At 36.1% G+C, this 25223-nt stretch overlaps 1 protein-coding gene across 2 annotated transcripts in view; it reads left to right on the plus strand.

Moving 5' to 3' along the window:
- LOC117963540 (contactin-associated protein-like 5) overlaps window positions 1-25223 on the plus strand; it is a 113692-nt gene that overhangs the window by 64172 nt on the left and 24297 nt on the right. For both annotated transcript variants that reach the window (XM_058991942.1, XM_058991949.1), the window contains 6 exons: window positions 5351-5457; window positions 11541-11660; window positions 12114-12302; window positions 21594-21750; window positions 22048-22175; window positions 24179-24349. In XM_058991942.1, the coding sequence (XP_058847925.1) occupies window positions 5351-5457; window positions 11541-11660; window positions 12114-12302; window positions 21594-21750; window positions 22048-22175; window positions 24179-24349 (872 nt within the window). The remainder of the gene's footprint in view (window positions 1-5350; window positions 5458-11540; window positions 11661-12113; window positions 12303-21593; window positions 21751-22047; window positions 22176-24178; window positions 24350-25223) is intronic.

The raw sequence follows: 25223 nt of genomic DNA on the forward strand, positions 1-25223 counted from the left end.
CTGGCCACAGCGGACCGAGTTCTCTGTGGGGAGGAACAACGTCAAGTGGGAGCCACTGGTGGACCCCCGGAAGGTGCTGATGCCACCACTGCACATAAAATTGGGCCTTATGAAACAATTTGTCAGAGCTCTAGATAAGGAGTCGGCAGCGTTCAAGTACCTTCAAGACTTCTTCCCTAAGCTGTCTGAGGCAAAGGTCAAAGCCGGTGTCTTCGTCAGACCACAGATAAAGAAGATCCTGGAGTGCAATGAATTGTCCAAGAAGCTCACTAGTAAGGAGAAAGCGACTTGGAACAGCTTTGTTGCAGTGGTTCGGGGCTTCCTGGGCAATCACAAGGCCGAAAACTATGTGGAGCTGGTTGAGACTCTGGTGAAGAACTACGGCACAATGGGCTGTAGGATGTCCCTTAAAGTCCATATCCTTGATGCTCATCTTGATAAATTCAAGGAGAACATGGGAGCGTACTCGGAGGAGCAAGGCGAGCGCTTCCACCAGGATATACTGGACTTTGAACGCCGCTACCAAGGACAGTATAACGAGAACTTGATGGGAGACTACATTTTGGGGCTGATTCGTGAAAGTGATTTACAGTATAATCGTAAATCTCGAAAAACTACTCACTTCTAAATCTTTTGTAGTCATTTTTGTATTACTTTAGTATAAATACATGTTAATTTGGATTCATATGTTGTTTTTTTCTGACTTTATGTGAACGAAAAGACACAAATTCGCCCGTTTTCTCATTGGAAATAGGTAAATTTCAAAATATCACTGTCCTGGTCACAAAAGCAAAGTTTGTGGGGAATAATAGCCATTTTCTATACTTTTGAGGCATAAGCAATTAGGAAATAACACTTACTACCCAGGAACAAAAATTGTGTTACATAGTGTTATTTGTCATTGTTAATATATGAATGACAAATATAGTTACATTAATAACTATATTGTACTGAAAAATAAAAAAAATGGGCCATAAACAAATATATAATGAAATACACTGAATTTAGAGCATGCTATATTAAATTGTCCACAATAGCTACAGAGTAAAAAATATATAAGTGAATTCTGCAAAGCAGGATGTAGTATTCTAAATTGATACTTTCCCTCCATCTGTCTGTCCACCTGCCTGTCTTTCACACTCCATAACTCACAAACTAAGAAGGACACACAGGTAGACTAGGTCACACAGGTAGACTAGGTCATATGATTGTAGGAAACCTTTGACTTTTAACCTCCAGGTCAAGGTCACACAATACCAAGCCAATTGTCCGTTTTCGATGTTCTCGCAATAGGAGTAGAACCGATGTTCTGATTTGGATTAAATTCTGTAGAATTAAACAGTTAGCTAATTGCTTCCTATTACATTTGAAGTAAATCTGTGAATCGCAAGTAGGTCAAATAAGCATCTGTTTTCGTCTTTCTCAAAGTACCGGTACTATTGACCAAGAACCAAAACCATTGATCCAACAATGATTGGCTTCAGTGTTCTTTGTGAAAACTCTGAGTATTTTATAAACAAATTGTAGATGTAGATATTGCCACTTTTCTCTACGTAGTTAAAATGTTCAATATTTCATTCTTACCTCCCCTTTTCTTCATCATAGTTTTACTGTTAAATATTATTTATTGTTTTGGCCTAAACATCACCTCCCATTAGTACCTACTGCTGTGGACCTCTGCTTTCTCAGCCTCAAACTGTTTGCCTGTAGCTAATATTGTCCTCTTGGAGTGCCTACTACTGTGAGTCTGTTTCAAGGCCAGCTATGACTTGCTTCTTGTCACTGACTTCAACCTGGTTAGGGGTCTGTCTCCCAGCATGTCTTCTTGATTGAGGTAATGTTGTTAGCACTATCTCCCGACAAGAAGATGTGATGGGTGCACCGGAGCAGCCCCGTGTCATCTTTATTATTTATGTCTCAGTGAGTGTCACTTCACCTGGGGAGCTCTACAGACTGCTAGCTGTTGTTTCATTGCCTGCTGTGACTGCCTTTCCTGACACTGCAGCACAGCGAGGGCTCCATCTTTCGTTCCGTCACCTTGATTGGGCTTGTGCTATTAGCACTGTGTATGATGAGCAGGTTCAATGGGAGGCCCAGCATGGTACTACTATCACGCCTTTTTTGGCTCCAGAGTGTTACCTTGACTGATAACAGGGTTTTGTTTTCTCGTGCTGTGTGTTGCATTTTTTTGCTTCAGCCTTGATTTGTTCTTTTCTTTTTAGTACATATTTTTGCAATATCCAAGTGTAATGAGCTTGCGATTTGAAGGAAGACATGTCTCACAGTGCCTATGGCTGTGCGATTTCTTATGTGAATGAAATACTGTATATATCAGTACTGTTTGACCCGTAGACATCATGGTTTTGATAAGCACCTGGTGCAAATCTAACTCACCTTATGGCACCTTACTCATCATCCAGCCTAAGCGCTATTCAACACAGACAGGTCCTTACCCAGGAAGGCTGTGTTCATAAATGATGTCTTGGTGGATAACATTTTTTTTTTAACAGAGACTACTGGTTACTGTATCAGGTCACCAGGAAATGACCGATCTGATGTAACTACGTTTCAGCTTATTTTCTCAAAGCAGCTCAGTACAGTGTTAGTTTGTTTGTCTTTCCTGTCCGTGGTCATATTAGTTATGTACAATTTGTTCAGTGGTCGCTGGTATGAAAACTGATTTATGGATTGAATTTAGTGGAGATTATAAACAGAGAGCTGTTGACTTTAAAATGAGCTTGTGTTTTGAATGCCCCACACTGGCTGCGGTTACTTGGACAATTTCTAGTAAACACTGGCTATCATAATCAGATCTGTGGGCAAGTACCGGTAAGCTAGGGGGAAAAAATAAGTAGGGCCTACATTTTTTATGAAAATAGCATATCCCCTTCTGCATATCATGAATTTGTCAATTCTACAACCATATTTCTATTTCTGTTTGCAGTAAATGGTGATTAACTACAGTATATGATTATGTGACATACAACCTAGATCAGTTCTTACAATGGCTAACTCTATAATGGAAAGATTTGTTGATCAACAATATATATATATATATATATATATATATATATATATATATATATATATATATATATATATATATATATATATATATGTTATAGAAGTACATCCCATGATTACCAATGACATAATTAGTTGCTTAGAAGTTAGGGTCGATTTGTATTGACCTTCATTCACCTTACCAAAGCTTTCAATTTAGTTCTGATCATTGCTTATTATTTTAAAAGCTGGTTGGGGGTGATTTAATAAATTGGATGAAAAACAATGTTGTGTCTAAATCATCCGGTAATTGTTTGTGGTTGTGCATCTGCAATAGAATCCCACAAGGAGCAATAGGCCCTTTTTTATTACAATTTCCATAAATACCATTTCTAGAAATGTTAAAATTCATCTATATGCAGATGATGCTGGAATTTACAGTGGTGCCAACAATGCCCTATCAACAGACCTTGCACAATTATTTTTCTCAAGTATGTGACTGCTTTGTTAAAAATGATCATTTGTTGAATGATAAAAAAAAAGTACAGAAAATATATATATACAGTGCCTTGCATAAGTATTCACCCCACTTGGACTTTCCCACATTTTGTAGTGTTACAACCTGGAATTAAAATGGATTTAATTGGGATTTTTACCATTTGATTTACACAACATATTTAACACTTTGAAGGTAAAAAATATTTTTTATTGTGACACAAAAGTTAATTAAACAAAAAAAAAGACATTTGTTGGTTGCATAAGTATTCACCCCCCTGAGTCAATACTTGGCAGAAGCACCTTTGGCAGCAATTACAGCTGTGAGTCTTTTTGGGTAAGTCTCTACCAGCTTTGCACATCTGGATCCTGCAATTTTTGCCCATTCTTCTTGGCAAAATTGCTCAAGCTCTGTCAAGTTGGATGGGGACCGTTGGTGAACAGCAATTTTCAAGTCTTGCCACAGATTCTCAATCGGATTGAGGTCTGGGCTTTGACTGGGCCATTCTAAGACATTCAGGTTCTTGTTTTTAAACCACTCCAGTGTAGCTTTGGCTGTGTGTTTAGGGTCATTGTCCTGCTGGAAGGTGAACCTCTGCCCCAGTCCCAGGTCTCTTGCAGACTGAAACAGGTTTTCCTCTAGAATTTCCCTGTATTTGGCTCCATCCATCTTGCCCTCAATCCTGACCAGTTTCCCAGTCCCTGCCGATGAAAAGCATCCCCATAACATGATGCTGCCACCACCATGCTTCACCGTGGGGATGGTGTTCTCAGGGTGATGAGCAGTGTTGGCTTTGCGCCACACATAGCGTTTTGCGCTAAGGCCAAAAAGTTCAATTTTGGTCTCATCAGACCAGAGAACCTTTTTCCACATGTTTGCTGTGTCTCCCACATGCCTTTTGGCAAAATTCAAACAGGATTTGATATGGGTTTTTTTCAGCAATGGCTTTCTTCTCGCCACTCTTCCATAAAGTCCAGCTTTGTGGAGCATCCGGGTTATAGTTGTCCCATGGACGGTTTCTCCCATCTCAGCTGTGGATCTCTCCAGCTCCTTCAGAGTTACCATTGGCCTCTTGGTTGCTTCTCTGACTAATGCCCTCCTTACCTGGTCACTGAGTTTTGGTGGACGGCCTTCTCTAGGCAGAGTCGCGGTTGTGCCATATTCTTTCCATTTTTTAATAATGGATTTAACGGTGCTCCGGGGGATGTTCAAAGTTTGGGATATTTTTTTATAACCCAACCCTGATTGGTGCTTCTCCAGAACTTTATCCCGGACTTGTTTTAAAAGCTGCTTGGTCTCCATGATGCTGTTTGTTTAGATATGCTCTCTAACAAACTCTGGGGCCTTCCAGAAACAGGTGTATTTAATCTGAGATCATGTGACACTTTAATTGCACACAGGTGGACTCCATTCAACTAATTATGTGACTTCTGAAGGCAATTGGTTGCACCAGAGCTTATTTAGGGGTGTCACAGCAAAGGGGGTGAATACTTATGCAATCAAGACTTTTCAGTTTTTTATTTGTAAATAATTTTGAAAAATATGTAGATTTTTTTCCCCACTTCGACATTATGGACTATTTTGTGTAGATCAGTGACAAAAAATCATAATTAAATCCATTTTAATTCCAGGTTGTAACACTACAAAATGTGGAAAAGTCCAAGGGGGGTGAATACTTATGCAAGGCACTGTATATAGTATAAATATGTATGTGTAATGAAACTGTACTTATCTGTCCTGTATGAAAGGCTGCGTTCTGAATGTTATTTTTCAGACCCTACTGTATTTTTAAAAGTGAAAATTCTGTAATGTCACCTGTATTGACTTTAAAAACACTTTTGATCTTTTCAGATGCTCTCCAAACTATTGTGAACATGGTGGCAAATGTTCTCAGTCCTGGAATACATTCTATTGTAACTGTACAAATACTGGTTACACTGGAGCCACATGCCATAGCTGTAAGTATTGATTATTTCAAAATATTTAAAACTGGGCAGGGTGGGACTATATTTTGCCCAAGGTCACAGGTCAGGGGCTTTTCTATTATTCATGCCCAGCAGCTCCAGTTAATAACTTTACAAGGATAGTGTATTAATTTGGACTAAATTAGTTTAATTTAATAATCTGAAAAACACACCAAAAAAAAAAGAAAACCCTGAATATTTGGCCTAAGTCTGTAATCACCTATAAGTCTGGTTGATTAGCATATATCCATTCTTTTTGGCAGTTTAAATTCTTTCACATTTTTATCTAATTCAAACAATTATTTCTCAATTTCATGTGTGTCTTCTATTTGAAATTCCCAATTCAAAAGTTGCCTGACTGCAGTAACTCACTTACTGATTAGGGGGACAGAAGATGAATGGTCTACCTCTGTTTCCGATATCACTTCTTTTTAATATGGAGATCAAAAACAACCTTATATATTGAAGCCTGGACATGTTGGGTGCCTCACCAGCAGTAGTCGCTGAAGCACGATGAGGCAAACTAGCCCCAATTTTCTCCCCAACCCTGTGGAAGTGCATAGGCCAATGCAGCTCTCCTTGTTGGTTCCCAATTTAATATGACATTAATAATAATAATAATAATAATAATAATAATAATAATTCCAACATTTCAAGACCAATGGACAGGAAAATATTTTGTAATTGAGAAGGAGAGCAAACCTCTCTGTCTTCTGTGCAAACAGCCCCTTGGAGTCATGAAAGACTATAATAACACCACTATGAAACAAAACACACAGCATATGATCAATATGTATAATTTTTGTCTAGAATAATGACATCATTTACTCTGCTTTAAAGTTTAAGATACAATTGATTGTTGCTGAGGCAGTCCGATAGCATTGTTTATTTGCGATTACTCAACCCTATCTAGAGACAACTTACTTGACTGGAATTGTAGAATTATCGCCTCAATAGTAATAGACTGTAGATTAAAGGAGTGTAATTGTTCACAATTTATTGAATAGCTTGTTATAGTCACTGACAACATGAATAAATGGTAATGATTTAATTTTACAATTGATTGAATTTACTGTTACTGGCATTGTTAATAAATGTCAATATATGTTTTTAAATGTATTAAATTGACTTTTATCATCAATAGTAATATAGTAAATGATTTGATACTTTTATTTTATTGAATTGAGTATCATTGTCACTGGCTGTTGAGCGTCCTGTCTGATATTTAGAGCCTCATTTACAAAGCGTTTCCCGTACGCAAAACATGATTATCGTGCACAGTTCTGTCCCTGTCCTGTTTACTATTCCCATCTCCATGCGAAAAACAAGGATTTAGCGGATGCAAAATAGCGGAATAGCACCGCCACCTCATTTACATTGAATGAATGATGTGTACGTATGCAAAGCAGCATGTTAAACACAGATAATGAGCCGCCATACATTCATGAACTATTCATGAAGGTCTGACAAGGATTTTGCACAGGCATAATTTACCAAAAAATTCCGCCAACTGAATGCCGCCGCAAAGTGGCGGAAGCTGTGTTTCATAAAAATACCGATTTGAAATGGCTGGTTCTGTATAACCATAACGTGCTAATGCGACACTATGATTTATTTTGGGCATTGTAAGTAGGCTAAGATAAAACTAAAATATGCTGAAACAATTTAGTTTCAATCTAAAATAATATTAACATTAATGTGTTTGTACACATTACATTATGTAAAAATATAGATATGTACAATAGGCTTAAACAATACAGTAGAAAACAAACCATGCCAATGTGTTGTAGGCTTCACATATTTTCATCCCTGCCGCCATCATTAACCTTCACCTGTTGTCAATAGAATAAATACTGGGCGCAACTTCTGTCCTGTTGCCACCCACAATATGTATGCTAATTAGAATTTTTCTGACCGGTATTTTTGTTTCTTATTAGTTAGTAAATAGGATGTGACACTTTGGGAAATACCATGCTCAGTCATCTCAGTTTTCCTCCCGCAATTCTGGCCAAATTACCGCCGCTTAGTAAATGAGGCGCTTAAATTGCTGTTGCCTGTACTTAAGGGTTTATGTGAAGTATGTTATGTGATTGCCACTACATTATGTGATTATGTTCTTACTTTACACATGCATGTTGGTAGTTTATAATGATGTTCACTAATGTTTTTTCCCCACACAAATGTATCTGAACAAAACACTCCCCTGCATTAATTCTGATTCCTCTGTGAATACAGGAAAATGAGACTTAAAAAATAATCTCTTGTGTACCGATTTTAAAATTAATTAAAACAATTCTGTGAAAAAAAAAAAACATAACATATTTTATTTTTTATAAGTTACAGGGAAAGTGTGTCATACAAATCTGTAGAATATGAATATAACAGAGTGATTTTAGAGGTTAGCAAAAAAGGCCAATACCTTTATACTGGTGTTTTGTACTAAATCCAATTTTGGCAAAATCCTGTGTAATTGAACAACAACCTGCCTTAGACAGGAGTGAGTGCTGCTGCTGCTGCCCAGTGTCACCTCATAATTGTTGTTCCTCCCAAAAAAATGACTTATGGAGCTTATAATTAGTTTAGCAGTGCTTCCAAGAATACATTATAATTTAACCCAGAGGCTTAATTTCTGAACTGCACCATTCCCAGGATCTGTCAAGAGAAAAACATGTGATATACTACCTGTAGGTCAACCCAACTGCATCACAACAACTTTGGTTTACTTCTTTACTAGTTATTGATCTCATTACTGATAATTTGTGAACTGAATTGGAGAGTTTTATTAATGATTATTAGTGATGCATGTTTAATTGGCAATGAAGGGCTGATCTATCTGCAGCCAAATATCAATAAAACCCTGTGCTTTCATTGTTCCAGTTTTCATTCAACAGTTTTAACATAATTAAGAGAATAGTGCTACCTTTTGAAACCAGGGAGGAAAAAAAACATATGTATCTGAAGATTTAACACAAGTATAACTGCGTAAATGTGTAAAATAAACATTTTTTTTACAAACCGTGCCTAGGCCCCTGTGCAGTTACACTGGCAGCACACAGCCATGAATTTCCTTTATTAACATACTTAATTTATTCATGGTGCCCTACTGAAATTTCGCACATTTTAAACTACCAACCGTGCAAGAAATCATTGAAAGCAGCATATGCGCAGTCCTTTCTTTTTTTTTTTTTAATATAGGCAAGTGTGAAATGTATGAACAGATGTTTACTTTGTTCATTTATAATAATTAATTGTATTTTAATTTCTGATACTGATCATATAGTGTTTGATTGCCTTATTATAGGTAGTGTGAAATGCTACTTTGTAGTCTGTATGCCACCCAAGTCTAAATATACTATACATTATATTTAAAAAAGAAAAAAAAAATACCAGAAAAAAACAAAAAACTAATTTTAGTTGAAACGATACAATCATTTTGAGTGTCCTGGGAGACTATACAGATAGCAGAGGAGAATCATTCTGCAGTGAAAGCACTTCAAACATATCTAGTTATTAAGATTCAGAGTGTTTCATATGTATTTTATTTGCATTTTGAACATACAATGAAAAATGTTTTGAGAAAAACCAAGGGTTTATGTAGAAATATGATATTAGGCACATACCCAGGACAAAACAGCTGCCATCTAGCAGACTTCGGTTTGTAACCCTGTCGTTCTAATAGACAGATCCACCAGCAGTGTACTGATGAACATTTATAATTCAGTGCTTTTACATTAAGGAGACATTTGGGTCTTAAAGTAAATTTAGAGAAAAGTGTATGTAATATCTCACCAACAGCACTTGAGATAAGAATGATTTTAATACCTCTGCTTTTCTATTAATGATGTACTTCGGATGAGACGTAAAACCGAGGTCCTATTGTAAGTGACTCTGCAGGTGCAGTTGTGGTGCATGGTTCACGCCCTAGTCTCTGTAAGTCTCTGGATAAAGGCGCCTGCTAAATGACTAATTAATAATAATAAGCCTTTGGTTTCCCAGTTCAGTTGAATCATGTTGTTTCTACTGTAGCAAGTATGTGTATTACACACCAAGGAACAGTTGTGGTATATCTGTGAAAGATGTGTTTATGTGTCAAACTGGTGTCCTTTGTCCATAATGTATCCTGGCTTACAGTTAGTTTCTGAACCATGCATAGGTCACTGTAATTAGTAGGTTACATTCATTTGTATAATGTGTATGAAGGTACAAGGATCAGTAATGTTAAATGGATTGCAATGTGTTTCGCAGATAGCAAGGAAAAAATACAGCTGTTTCAATGTTAGATATACTGTTGAAGTATCATGGTGGGACAAATCACTGTGTATGCTGGTGGCCATTCGGCCACTCGCGTTAAAAAAAAAAATGGTGGCCAAGTGAACTTTTATGGTGGCCAACATTTTCAAATGGGAACAAGAGGAGACATGTATATTTTGCACACAAATTACTTTTACATGCTTTGTTTTTAGGTTTTTTTTATTTTTTATTAGTAACTTTAAATTGTGGGAGGGGAACTATATACAATCGATGTGCCAGAGAACCAACTGCATACAATTCCAGGGAACTGTATTCTGTGCATAAAATGCCAGGGAACCATATGTATTAAACACCAGGGAACTATTTCCTGTGTACATAAAATGCCAGTGAGTCATATATACATAAAAAGGAAATCGAGCTATATAAAATGCCAGGAAATAAAAATACCAGGGAAGATAACTATATACAAATTCTAGGGAAGTGAACATATTTCTTTATTTTTGACTGTCATATTTGATTTTGTTTGAACTCTAAAAATGTCAAGTAAGCAACACAAAATCTGATTCCTAAAAAAACCAATACAATTTACAGCAGATTTTACTTCAGCACACTTTGCTTGAAATGAGAATTTACTTTATTATTTTTAATCGCCTCTAAGCTGTACCCCCAGATGGGCTCGAGTCTCAGCTTCTCTCTCTCTCCTCCCCACCAAAACCTAGCTACTGTACTATCTCCAACTGCAAAAACAAACAAACAAATGTTCCTAAATATTAAAATGCTAAAAACATAAATAAAAGTAAGAATGCAACAGACATGTGAACTGTCCCCTTCTTGTACTAGACAGAGCGATCTTTAGCAGTATTTCCGATCCTTGGTGCAGCTGGTGTCTTTTTGGTTGAGGACATTTTAAAGAAATGGTGCAGCTCTATGCAGTGTGTTCAATCATTTACCAGAAGCAAACTAAACCGGCTGCCAGGTTCCTAAGTGCCGTGTAACAGATGGTGTGTCAATAAGGCAAACGTTTGCTGTATTTATTTTTAAGTGATACAAATATGTATATTTACACTATTCTTTCAGAAATGGGAATTTTCACAAGGATCTACATATTAAATGGCGATGGGTACATTTCATGGAAATCGTGAAATCCGTGACTAATATCCATAACGAAATACAGCCTTATCAATGGCCTGCAGCTCTATGGCAGCACGGAGACATTTTAAAAGCTATCCCGTTATTTTACATGCCCGCCTGGGCTGTAGAGCTGCAAAGACACCTCAACATTCCCTTGGTCCCTTGTTGTCAACCTACTATCTGAAGTTAGAAAAATATCTATTTGCTTTTAAAGATTTTTAATTTCATTAAAGTTGGAAAAAGCCATATCTTTCGAACTGCAGACAGAGCAGAATAAATTATTTCTGCTGTTCTACCCTAACTTGACTGGCTGGTGTGCGTTACTATGGAAACATAAAAGGGGGTTGGTTCCACGAGTTCAAAAGTATTGGCTCTGCAAGATCAAAAGGGATGTTGTAGATTTTGCCAGTTTTGAAGCAGAAAGCCTTTTATTATAGAGCCAAAGCTCTGTTTTATGTACAGTAAATGCTTTGCTTTTAACGTGGCTAGTTTACAGTAAAATCTACTGGCCATATGCAAATTGGTCACATTTTGCGACCTGATTTTACCCACCCTGAGGAGTATGTATATTGTATTATTTTTAAATCCTCCAAATATAATGTCGGTAAAGCAAGTTACTATCATAAACTGTTCTGTGTTGTATATGATTGCAATATAAACCCTGACTGAGTACTGTACTTGTTGTCTTTTTAAAGCAATTTATGAACAGTCATGTGAGGCATACAAGCACAAAGGAAATGCATCAGGCTTTTACTACATTGATTTAGATGGAAGTGGCCTGCAGAGACCACTGCTAGTGTACTGCAACATGACAGGTAAGCTGCACTGTTTCTGTGCTGCTAAATGCTTCTTACTGCTGCAGATACAACTGTATAATTCACATTGAATCAGGAATAGGTCTAACCTGTGGCTGGCCGGGCGCCTGCAGGCCTGCCTGTCAGCAATTCAGAACTGCATGGTCTTCCGACGCTGTACTTCTGTTGTGGCTTCCCGGCAGGCATGCGAAAAAAAGTGGACGGCTAACGGCACATGTTCCGGAGAACGCGAGTGCTTGTCCTCGTCTCTCCAGAGTTAGTGCGGGGGTTGCAGCAGTGAGCCGGGTTGAATAATTGGGCATTCCAAATTGGGAGAAAATCGGGGGTAAAATAATTGCCAATTCCACATTTTTAAAAAGAATAAAGAATTGTATATGTTTGTTTGTTTTTTAAATCTACCATGTTACCTCATTTGTAAAACTAAAATCTTGCATTATTTTGTTTCTTCTTAAGATAAAACATGGACGGTGCTACAACACAATAACACAGAGCTGACTAAAGTGAGAGGCTCCAATCAGCACACAGTTTATTTTAACTACACAGCCAACATGGAACAACTCCAGGCTATAATTAACCAAGCAGAGTACTGCGAACAGGAGCTAGTCTACCACTGTAAAAAGTCACGTCTTTTAAACACTCCTGGTAAGTTTTTTTTTTTTAAGGAATATTGATTGACAGATCAATATAAACATGGTTTTACTAAGATTTTGCTCCAGTGCAATGAAGGAATGACCTGTATTAACCTGTATATTTAGGTTTCAAAAGGGGAAATACACACATACTTAAATACTGTAGAGTGTCAGCTAGTGAATTTCAAAAGGCATATTTCATTTACTAGGGTACCACTATTACACAGCCCCTGTTGACTTCAATGCTAGAAAGAGACAACAGGCAATTCAGAGTAAATGTGGTCCCATCTATGGTGCTACTTGGACTGGATTTTTTATTTTTTTGAAGTTAGCGCCTTTCTATCTTTCTGTGAATGTAAGTTCTCTTTGTGCAGGTTGTAGACAGAACAGGACAGACAAAGGCAGCTTTCTTTTAATGGCCGCACAGCTATGCAAGAGTTATTTGAGGCAGCACATACAAACAAAAGAAAAAGCATGTGACACTACCAGCGATGGTGGGCCACTGGTGAATATAAACAGTGGTACAAAAAAACACAAGAACAAAACACTGTAAAAACAGCTACAAATAAAAGTTTGTCATGAACATAAGAACTTAAGAAAGTTTGCAAACGAGAGGAGGCCATTCGGCCCATTTTGCTCGTTTGGTTGTTAGTAGCTTATTGATCCCAGGATCTCATCAAGCAGCTTCTTGAAGGATCCCAGGGTGGCGGCTTCAACAATATTATTGGGGAGTTGGTTCCAGACTCTCACAGTTCTCTGTGAAAATCTTTCTGGAAATCTAAATAAACCATGTTATGCTTTGCAATTATCCAGTGTCAATGTTGCATCCTCAAAAAAATCAAGCAGGTTAGTTAGACATGATCTCCCTTTCCTAAAACCATGCTGACTGTCTCCCAGGGTACTGTTTACCATATAGGTAATTTTCCATTTTGGATTGTATTATAGTTTCCATAAGTTTACATATACTAGAAGTCAGGCTTATTGGTCTGTAGTTACCTGGTTTGGTTTTGTCTCCCTTTTTGTGGATCAGTATTACGTTTGCAATTCTCCAGTCTGTCGGTACAACCCCTGTGTCAAGAGACTGTTGCATGATCTTGGTTAGCGGTTTGTAAATAACTTCTTTTATTTCTTTGAGTACTATTAGGAGGATCTCATCCGGCCCAGGGGATTTGTTTATTTTAAGAGCTCATAGTCCCTTTAACACTTCTGCCTCCGTTATGCTAAAGGTATTTAAAACTGGATAGGAACAGGTCGACATGTGGGGCATGTTGCCCGTATCCTCCTTTGTAATCATTTAATATATTTGCTATTTTTTTCTCTTCCATCTATGATTTTGCCATTTGTATCTCTTTGACATTTTTCCTCCTCTTTGAATGTTCTCTTGCTGTTATAATATTGGAAAACCTTTTTGGAATTGGTTTTAGCCCCCTTAGCAATGCTCATTTCTATCTCTCTCTTGGACTTCCTTTTTGACTTGTGTTTGCAGTTCCAAGTACTCTTTCTGTGTACATTGTTCTTGGTCTCTTTTAAACATTCTGTAAAGTGCCTTTTTCTCTGAATATTTTGGGATGTAATTGTTTTACACCTCTAGTACTACATTTTAAAAAAAACAGCCATCCTTTTTCCATGGATGTTTTCTTTATTTTACTCCAATCTACTCCAGTCTCCTATACAGTCTATATCCGCTTATATTCGTTGCAGCAAACAAGACACGCCCCCTCCTCCTAGCACACTTGTTTTTTTTTTTATTTCAAGCCTTTCTTTTTAGTCTAGAAGAAGGTTAAAACAGCTGAAATTTTTCCCTGTCTCTGCCTACCTGAACCCAGCTATTTTGACCCTCTTCTATCTCCCTGGTGGCTTTCTGTCTGTTAGGGGTGCAGACTTCCAAGAATTGTGGATGTGCCAGCTCCTGAAGCTCCTGTTGCTGTCTCATTTCCTGCAGCTCCATTTCTAGCATAATTACTCGTTTAAGCAAGTCCTGGATCGTGCAGCACTTTACATACACTTGGTTTAGTTCTGCTGGGTTTTCTCAGATTTCCTACATCATGCCGGTGTCACAGGCTACTGGCTTGAAGGCCATGTTATTATTATTATTTTCTTTTATTTATTTATTTATTTTGTAAGTTTAAGTTTAGTTTATGCAGCTGTCAACCTGCTTTCAAAATGCTTCTAACTGCTCTGCACTTTTCAACGAAGCACTTCTCACACGATGTCGCTCTCACGCTGTCGCTGTTAAAACTGCCTTGCTTTTTTGTGTGCTGCTCCTACCCCTGCTGGAAATTCCAGCTCAAGCTGGTCAAGCTGGTCTAGATGGTCACCAGCTAATGTTGTGTTTTGGAACAACTTAAGCTGATTTGACCAGCTCACCAGCTCCTACTGGTTTGACCAGCATCTCCCAGCTCCTAGCTGGTCTGACCAGTTTACCAGCACTTGCTGGTCTGACCAGCATCTCCCAGCTCTAAGCTGGTCTGAGCAACATCTCCCAGCTCCTCCTCCATTCTGAAAATAGGGTTCTGATGTAAATTCTTCCTTTGCAAATTTTGACAACTGTATGGAATGTCTTTTATCTAAAAAAGCACTGTTAATTTCCATAACAATTATTAGCAACATACCCAAAACATACTTAATCTGAAAAAAATGATTGTCCTGGCATGGGTTTGATATATTAGAGGGTTTAATGTATGTGATAATATTAGCAGGATCTACAACTTGAGACAAATTCCCATTCAACACATTAATGATTATTCCTCCAGACAGTAGTTTATATAATGTGATGTCTGTTCTTTATCATTCGGTATCTGTTATTTGTTCTACATGAACTCATTTGCTTTAGTTTAAAAAAAAAGCCACGTCACAAAGTTAATTACCATGGATTATGGAGTTTGGTTTGCAATGATACCTGAGGCAAAGCTCTGACACTTTTAAAGCTTCCTAATACATGGTAATACCTGATGTGGAGGGTTTTATTGCTTGTATACTTCAATACTTTCTGAAAGTTATGGGGGATTCAAAAAAAAAAATTCCCACCAAGCAGAGCCCCCAACTGAATGTAGTAATATTCAGAATAATGTTCTTAAAATACTTTTAAAGTGGTATAAAAAAAATAATTGGGGAACAACGCCAGCGTCCTTTCCTACATATAATAATTTGACACCTTATTAATAACAGACCTGCAGAATACCATCAATATTAAAATCTTGTGAATTCTACATTAAAACAACACAATTTAAGAACAAACTACATATTTGTATAGAATTAAAAAAAAATACTATGAATAAACAATAAGAAAAATCAATTGATCACAAACCAACACACATCACATAAACAACACGTAAAACACAATAGAAATGTCATAAATATGATGATAAAGTGATAGCTGACAACATTTTATTTGACATTTGGAGCGCTACAAATATCATTTTTACATGAGTAGAACTGTACGGGTTATTTTTTTAAATGTATCTTTTGGGTGTATAGACAAAGGGTTTAGGGATTAATGTGTGTTACGTGCGCCTTGGGTTTTTTCATTTTGCCTTTTTGTATTGTTTATTGATGTCCATAATTCTTTCTGTCATGTACCGGCTAACTGTTTAGTTCTGTCTCCTCCAGATTCTTCTTTAGAAGCCATTCTCTGTAGCAGTCTATTACAAAAAAGGATATTACACCGTTTCTACTCAAGCAACACAACCTAACACAGAATACATTACCATTCATTAAGAATTTACACTTTCCAAAATTATAGTTCATTAAAAAAAAAATTTAAAAAAATCCAATAAGCATTCAATGATAGAAATCTTCAATAATTTATTTTCAGGATACAAAGGTATTATTGTTATACAAAATGTTTTCAAAACTACTGGTGTGACACTATATATATATATATATATATATATATATATATATATATATATATATATATATATATATATATATATATATATATATAGCCATCACATACATTTCTACACAAATCGGTACTATATTAATCCTTTAATGCTTTATATGTATGAGGAGTTTAATGTTGTCTAACTACAGTGTTAGTTTTTGTACAACTCTTGCCTTCAAGACTTCTCGCCGTCAGATTGCTGGATCCCTGGATTTCACAAATAATGAATCTTTCTGTAGTGCATTGATTCTTTCCCATTTTCTTTCATTATGTACACATTATCTCCAATCTGAACCTAAATGAAGAAATGACACCTACATTAGGGAAAATAACTTGGCTCTGTCCAGTTCTAGACAAAAGTTTGCATGTTTGTCTTTTAAATGTACATTTCTTTAATTCTAGCTGATATTACCACTTGGGATTTCTCAGGGCCCCGAGCAGGCCCAGTGGTAAATTGAAGTATGGTTGTCTAGTAAAGTGTAGGGGTCCCAAACTGAGCCTTTGCGCAGGGCCCACAAAAGGTAAACCCCGTCCTGAATGTATGTATGTACTATTTATGAAAATGATTTTCAACACCTGTACACTACAGACTTTTTAATTGCAAGATGAGATTTTCTGCCCTTCATTTTTAGTCTACACATTTTTCAGATCCAGTCAATACATTGTATTCTGATAATCTGAATTAGATTACTTCTCTGTTTATTTTATGTAGACTAATTTATTTGTTGATCATGGCTGGAGTTCATTATTAAATCATACTTTTTGGAAAATGTATGTTACCTCGCATATGCAGAGACCCACATTCAGCTAGCAAGATTCATTTTAACAGCTAAAAAAGTAAACTACAGAGCTTTCCATATCTTTTGGGTGCAACAAAATGATTGTTCTCTTGCACTTGTAAAAAGTGTTTGTAAACAGGACACTGAGTATGTACCCTTTTATTTTAATTAGATTGTATTTTATCATGGGCCTGCATGTATTTTCAAGTATTTTAAGTACTTATTAGTGTATACAGGGGACAAATAGATAATCCTTTACAGTTGCTGAAAAACTAAAGAATTGAATTTACTGCATTCTCGTGCTGCTGCCTTACCTCTTCTTCAATAGTAACTGTATCCATTCCTTCATCACATTCATTGTTTCAATCCAGTAATCCAGGTTCACGAGTTTGTTTTCCACTCTTGAGTCTTTGCTAGCTCTGCAGTTTCTTCTGTTGCGAAAATAGAACTGTCCACTTATTCAAGAAAAAAGCAAATGTTAAATGTAACATTTAGCCTACTATGTTTTGGGAGTTTTTCATTTGGGAGTAAATCAGCACTTTCATAAACTGAACATTGTAATTTGGTTCAAAACTTTATTTTTTATTTTTTATAATAGGCTGAGTTAAAGTTTGACTTATTTTCTGAAGTGCAACTTGTCATTATAGTAAAATTTTAAGTGCCAATGTTTATGGGATAGAACGTAATTTGTGCTGTACATAGTTACCGTACTTCTGTGGTTTAAATGTAGTACGCTACTCAACTCTCATAAAAAGGATTTGTCCTTAACTTTTGTCCTTGAGTTCCAAGCTGGTCAGTGCTGGAATTTCCAGCAAGGCTAGTAAATCCTACTAGTCTTTCTGTACTTTTAATCCAGAAATGAATCCCTGTCCTTTCCAAGACAAATAATTAAACAATCTCTGAACCCAGTTGGAGTTGTTGTTCTTGAGAGCCAAGCGTTGAAACAATCTGCAATAAGGAATGTAGGGTTGCTCCTCTTAACTAATTGTTTATAGACATTTTGAATGCACGTCAGCCTGCGGCATATGTGACGCTTCACTGCATTATCTCATCTTGAAGCCGTGTGCTGTTGGTGGATTTGTTAAAGTTCTTTACCTTGACTATTTAAGGCATGCAACAAATTGCCAGACGAAGTTTGAAATGTCTTCTTTCATTTTAACTTTTTAATACAATTAATTCAATAATATCGCCCCAATGTGATTCGAGATTCCTGACAAAAAAAAAAAACATGACTGGTGCAATGCTTATAGTTTTGAATTATGAATAACTGTAATCATTATAGTTTTATGAATGCTTTTTTTGTCATTATAGTTTGTCAGGTGGACACAACATGGAGTTATTGCTCTCATTTCCCTCAAAAAGCCAACTAATTAGGTAACATCAGTCAATCTGTCTGTACTGAGTACATTCTCCTGTATGCAGGATTCACAGTTACAAACGTTTAAAATAAATTATTTTTGGTCCTGCTGTAACCTTCTACCATTCAATCTACAGCTTCTACTTAGCTCCAAACACCCAGAAATGTCCCAGATGCACAAATCCCATTATTTGTTTTCTGGGAAATTCATCACAGGATCACATGCACAGCTGTTTCTCTGTTATTGTGCTGTAGAGTTCACAAATCCAGACCTAATTTTAGTGACAAATAGCCACCAGATCCAATTACATAGAAGTAAGTTTCACACTGCTATTCCAATATTAATTGATCAGTTGCTGTAGATGCCGTGCCACAGTTTGTCTTGGCACAGCACTGTGCAGGAGTTGAAAAAGCTGCTGGAGAGAATGCCATCTTTACTTAAGTTCTCTTGTTAAGAGGAAATGTATATTTCTAATTTGTGTAATTCATTTAATGCAAGGCTACTAGATGTGAACTTAATTACCCAGAGAAGTAGTCCGATAGTCCCAAGTTCTAGATTTTTTACCCATGATGAACTTTAGATAAGGTATGACCAACTATTTTGACCCATTGGACATATTATTTAAATCTCAGTAACATCATCCTGATCCAAATATTGGAAAATAAGTTGGAAATTAGTAACATTACTTGAATTGCTCTTCTTTTATCTGTAGCAGAGTTAGGAATTTAAGAAATATTCAAGTGGTGGTCTCAGAAGCATACCAAAAACATGTTTTGAACCAAAATGTTTACTCCTGTGTAAAAAAAACTGCTTCAAACCAAATTCTTTTTCTCTTTTACATATAAATTGACACCCTTTTCAGATATACTGGATAACTGTATACACATTTTAAAGCAGTGGTATTATGATACAGATTTTTTTTCCATAATTTATAATCTGCATAATATTATGTGTATAAACTATATCACGATATGTGACATTTATTAATGTAAATGCATATGGTTTAATACTGTATTGCTGTATGTAGAAAGTGCAATTAGTTAGTATCACATTTACCTGTATTCTGACAAAATCTGCTGATTTGAGTACAATGACTTTTGATTGATTACTGCCTGATAACCTAGTTCACTGTGTATTGTTTGTTTGGTATTGAAAAGTAAGCTACTTAGAGTCTGCACACAGTTTTAAGCGACCCTTCTTTTCAAAAGAACCCACACAGGGTTAGATTATTCTAAAGCTTAAAGTATATATCTAGCTTGATTTCAATCCTGGACCATGTAAGTATAAAATAACTTTTTTTTTTTTAGTTTTCAGTTTTTTAAAAACAGTATTGGACAGGGATCCAATGAGTGCCTGTGTGTCTGAGGAAAGTAAAATACATGTATTGTTAGTAAACATTGCCCTGTCAATATTAAAATCACATCTGCTACCCTACTCACTGAGTCTGAGCAACATGTACATGTTGGAAAATGTTGGTGGCATTTTTGTCTTATTTCCTAGGTGGATATCTTAACTGGTCCATGTGTTTCAGAAGGTATAAAGCTTCATTTTGGCTACTTGTCTCTGACGCTAGTGGCATTTTCTGTGCCTCCATCTAATTGGAAAAGTATTTTGACATTGGATTTCTCAGATAGTTGCAGGTTCCTAGTTACCAGATAGTCATGCTCTAACACTTAAGTCTCTCCAGAGAAATGATTGAATGTTCTGAAAGTCTCAAGGCAGAGATTAGCATATGGTATAGAAGGTTGAATAAATGAGAACTTTCAAAAACATTAGGCTTTAATATATATGGTCATCTCTCTAGGAGAGATATTACATTAACGTTGTTTTCTGTCAGCTAATAAAATCCAGCCGTTGGTACGGCTTCGACTTTTTTGTGGTCGTCAGTTCCATTGTTCCAATTCTGACTCACACCGTCTTTCAAGTTGGAGTATGGTTACATGTGTTCTGTCTGCAAGCTTGGGAAATCAGAGTGAACATAAACAGCAATACTGATCATGTTATTGTGCTTCTTCCAGTTTTACTGGCAGCCTTTACCTCTGAGACTCATGCTGGCTTCATGGTCACTCAAATTACGCGTACCAGTTTGACCAAAAGATTCATTTTGAATATACAGTGAGTTGGTCTAACTTACAAGAAGTAAAATCAGAAGGGCTCTTTATCATGCTGACCAGTAATTTGTTTTAACTAAGGTTCTGTGTTTACACATCTTTTGCACATTTAAGAAATTAAAGGAATTGATTGTTATTGTACATCTTTACAGTTGATTCTGATCAGTCACTGTACTCTTACAAAACATCCATTAATTCATTCAACACTGAAGATGTCTACGACAAATAACTCCACTCAACACAGCAAACAAGTGAGGTCTTGGGTATGCCCCAATATTAGTATTATTATTATTGATGTATTTGGCAGACTTACAGGTGATACAGGGTTACAATGCCAGGTAAATATTTTAATACAGTATAGTTTACAGTAAGTGCAAATTATACTACTAAAGTACAATATTATATGTGTATAACATACAGTATGTAATGTGCGTGACAACCTGTGAAGTTTTGAATCTTCATACTGTAAAACACTGTGAACATCATACATGTTATATTTGTAACCACCCCTACCTCATTCATCCTAGTTCGTTGACTTAAATGATCTCAGTGACAGCTTCTGACAGGTAAGCTGTATCATAAGATCTACATTACAAGAATCAATTACTGAATGTGACCCAGGCACTTTTTCTGGTCTATCTTAAATAAATCAAAGTAAATTATAATGCCAACCCTAAATAAACATTTGTTTGGGTGAATTTGTGCTCTCTGTAGTCTGACATCAACTCTTAGTAAAGGCACCTTCATCCAGGTACATGTCGAAGCGGGCTTAAGTCACCCTTTTTAAGTCATCAATAAATCATAGCAGAGAAAACATTGGGCAGCATAGGCTCTATGAATACAGGCATTACAGTTTTATGAATAGCAATAAAAGGCTCTAAAATATATGTTTGTTTTTTTTACTGATACAGTATTTTGTGTTGCAAAATGTTACACAATTCTTTAACGTTTTCTGACATACCGCAGTTAAAACGTGATTTTGCGTGAAGTACTGTATACAGAAAACATGTTGCAATCTATCACATTCCCAGGCAATTTAACTGCTTTATTAAAAGCAGGAATATTAAGCTAATAACTGGAACCCTAACATTTTGTCATGAAAACTATATACCCAAAATGTTTTTTAAATTGTATCATACAATGTTGTTTTTTTTTTGCTTTATCTTGTAGAAGGAACGCCATTCACTTGGTGGGTTGGAAGAACAAATGAATTGCAAACATATTGGGGAGGTGCAGTACCTGGGAGGCAGACATGTGCTTGTGGCCTTAAGGAAAATTGCATTGATACAAAACATTTCTGTAATTGTGATTCTGACAGAAATGAATGGTAATATTGCACTCTTCATAGAATATTATATTGTTTTAAACATGTACTGTATTTTGTAATTCACATATGCACGAACTAAGCATCTTTAAACTTAAAATATATATTTTTAACAGTAGATGTGTACAGTATATATATAAATATATATATATATATATATATATATATATATATATATATATATATATATATATATATATAATTGTTATTTATCTTCATGAATGTATGGTAATTCTATATGAAAATAAATGCTTTATACATATACATTATTTTTTTTACTGTTTTTCCAATTGTATTTAGGACCAATGATTCAGGTCTTCTGACCTTCAAAGAACATTTGCCGGTTACTAAAATTGTAATTGGTGACATAAACAGAGCCAGTTCAGAAGCTGCTTATAAAGTTGGACTTCTGCAGTGCAATGGTGACAGTAAGTGTCTTTATGGAGTTAATGTTAAAAACTGTGATGTATTCTATGTAAGCCATACAATATGAAAACCATGCTGAGTTTTTTTACTACAGTTGTCTTTGTACTACAATCTCAAAGGACCTTCTGCTTCAGCCACACAAGGGTAAAATGTGAAATTCTTACTCAAATCCATTTGGGACAACCTTAAAGTATGCAAAACTGATACAGACAATTTTTCATATCAAGGTGAAACGGCATATAGCTGAGATCTGTATATATTTAAGATAAATGCTTTAATGTTAAAACCATGTTTTGTAGCATAACGTCCTTCACCACTCAGACCAAGGTTTGTGCCTGGTATAAGTTATAGAGATGAAAATGTGGAATTAAAAAGTACATATTTAGCTAAGCACACAGTATTAGCATACATGACTCAGAAGAATTCATTGAAATGTTATCTCCTGGATTCTGTCGATAAACTCCACAAACCATGCCCAGAAATAAGAAAGCACAAAAATTAAGGAACGTCACACTTAAATAAAAAAGTGGCCAATGTTAAACTGATGGGGCAGTGTGTATTGCAGGATTTTGTTTTTTATTCAGCATTGTTATTTAGTTGAATGTATTGTTATACTGTACAGTAGAGGTCTTCAGGGGTCCAAGTTAATCAACCCGACCTGACCACGAACCGACAATCATTTACCCGACCCGACCCAATGTAAAATTCTTGTTATTAGACCCGGATCCAACCCAGCCCGAAAAAAAGTGGAGCGCTTTTCTTTTCCCCAGCTTTGTATATGCACTGACTAGATACAGTATTAAAGCAGTGGGTTTTTTTTTTGCTAAACTACAGACAGTGTTTATTTCAATCATGAACCTACACAGAGGACAGTAAAATGAAATATATAAGATGCTTGTGTAAAAGATACAAAGATAAATACAGTATCTGAAAAACAAATGAACCGAAGTACGATCTCGTAAATGAGTGATTTTGTTACAAACTTAACACAAGAGCAAATCCAATTGAGATGTCAAATTTGTTTTCCTTCTTTGTCCACAATAACAACAAATGATTCCCACACCGCAGACTTGCATTTTTCTGTGAGCTTTTGTTCATGGAATTTGTTTTTCTTAAGTTTTTCTTTCACATCCTTCATAAACAAATCCATTACTCCGACTTTTAAGAATGATCTAAAAGAAGCACCTTCAATATGGGTCACGTGTCTGCTGCTGCTCTCTGGAAGCCATGTCATGTGCTACTGGGGGAAGCCAATCCACGCAACAGGAATTATAAATAATGATTTTTAGTACCAAAGAGAGCCTCTTTAGTAGTAATCGACAGTTTTTGTATTACTGAGTAAACAAAAACCCGACCCAAGTGGTGCATGACAATTCTTCCCCCGAAAACCTGTTAGGTACAGGTTGGGTCTCGGGTCCTCGGGTCCGGGTAGACCCGTGAAGACCTCTACTGTACAGTCCACATTATCATTAACAAATAACCAGACATGTTTAATAGTTAATAAAAAAAAATCTAAAATATTTTGTATTTATGTCTATTTTTTAATGGATTATATTCTGCTCATATTTAAAGGGGTTTAAAAGAAGAAAAAATCCTGGGCCCAGAGATTGAGTCGCACTTTGTCAGGTCATCATGAATATATGAGAGTTCTGTATACATTTTTATATGACTGTGCAGTTGGCCAAGTAGTAATATACAGTGTATACTTGATGTATATCAATACAAACTCCATTCCACAATTGTGGATGGGACTCAAAAGGATGTTGTGCAATTCAGGATCTGAGCTCTGTGAAAGAATCCACTGTGACTATTCACAAAGAATTCAGTTATTATGGCTTTGTTTATTGAATTAAAGTCTGATATTTATACAAATGTTCTACACTGTTGATCAATTTTTTTTAATATATATTTTCAAAGTTTTGTTAATAGGGCCTTAATTCATTTTTTGTGTTGTTGTCGTTGTTCTTCTTATTCTTCCTCTTCTTCTTCTTCTTGTGCTACACAGAGCACTTTTGGAATGCAGCCTCCTTCAATACAGAAACCTCCTACCTGCACTTCCCAACATTCCATGGTGAACTAAGTGCAGACATATCATTCTTATTCAAAACCACAGCTTCATCTGGTGTGTTTCTGGAAAATCTTGGAATTAAAGATTTTATTAGGATTGAACTCAAATGTAAGTAAATGGTTAATAGTTTTTATTTTTTTAGCATGATCATTCACATTATATTTATAATTACTGTTGCTTTTAGTTTCCTTATTGTTTTTACAAATAATAAAACATTGAATATGTAAGACCAAAAAGTACATTTTAAACACAGTAATCCGTCACGTATCCGCCCGTCACATATCCGCCATGATCAACCTCTTCAGCAATGTTTATTATTGAACAGACAAGATTAGTTCAGATATTGTTGATCCTACCAAAGTTTCCGTACACTGTGTTGTATGTGCTCCGTGCGCTGCCAATGCTGGTAGTGTCATGTGAGCTGTTCAGTGTGTTGATATGTAAATAAATCCTGTTCGCCTGCGGGGCTTATCAACTTCAACCTCCGTCTCGATCTCCTGCCTGTCATTCAGCAGTGAATGCACACACACACGGCAGACGGCTACTCTGTGACAAGCATTAATAAATACCCTGTATCTTTCTAAACAAGGGATTTAATAAAAGCTGACTCTCAAAACAATAATTCTGTGAATGTAGTAATTGTCACCGCAGTCGGATATGCAACAGATTACTGTATAGTACTCCAAACAAAACAGTAATGTACACAAAAAATGTGTTTGGAAAATTATGAAAAGGATTAGGCCTTTAGAAAGAAAAATGCTCTCAATAGCATCACAAATTTCTTTAGCCTGGTGTTGATAGTTACTGCAGGACAATAGTTCCATAAAATGTATCTGCCATGCAGGGCCAGTGTCAGAACCCGGGAAACCCGGGCAAACGCCCAGGGCTCTGGCGCCAGAAATACACATACAGAAATAAAATTGCAAATATGAATAAATGTACTATTTCTGTGCCAGCTATCCTACTCAAATAGTCTTTAGGG

The sequence above is a fragment of the Acipenser ruthenus genome, chromosome 2 (assembly GCF_902713425.1).
Source record: "Acipenser ruthenus chromosome 2, fAciRut3.2 maternal haplotype, whole genome shotgun sequence".
Lineage (NCBI taxonomy): Eukaryota > Metazoa > Chordata > Actinopteri > Acipenseriformes > Acipenseridae > Acipenser > Acipenser ruthenus.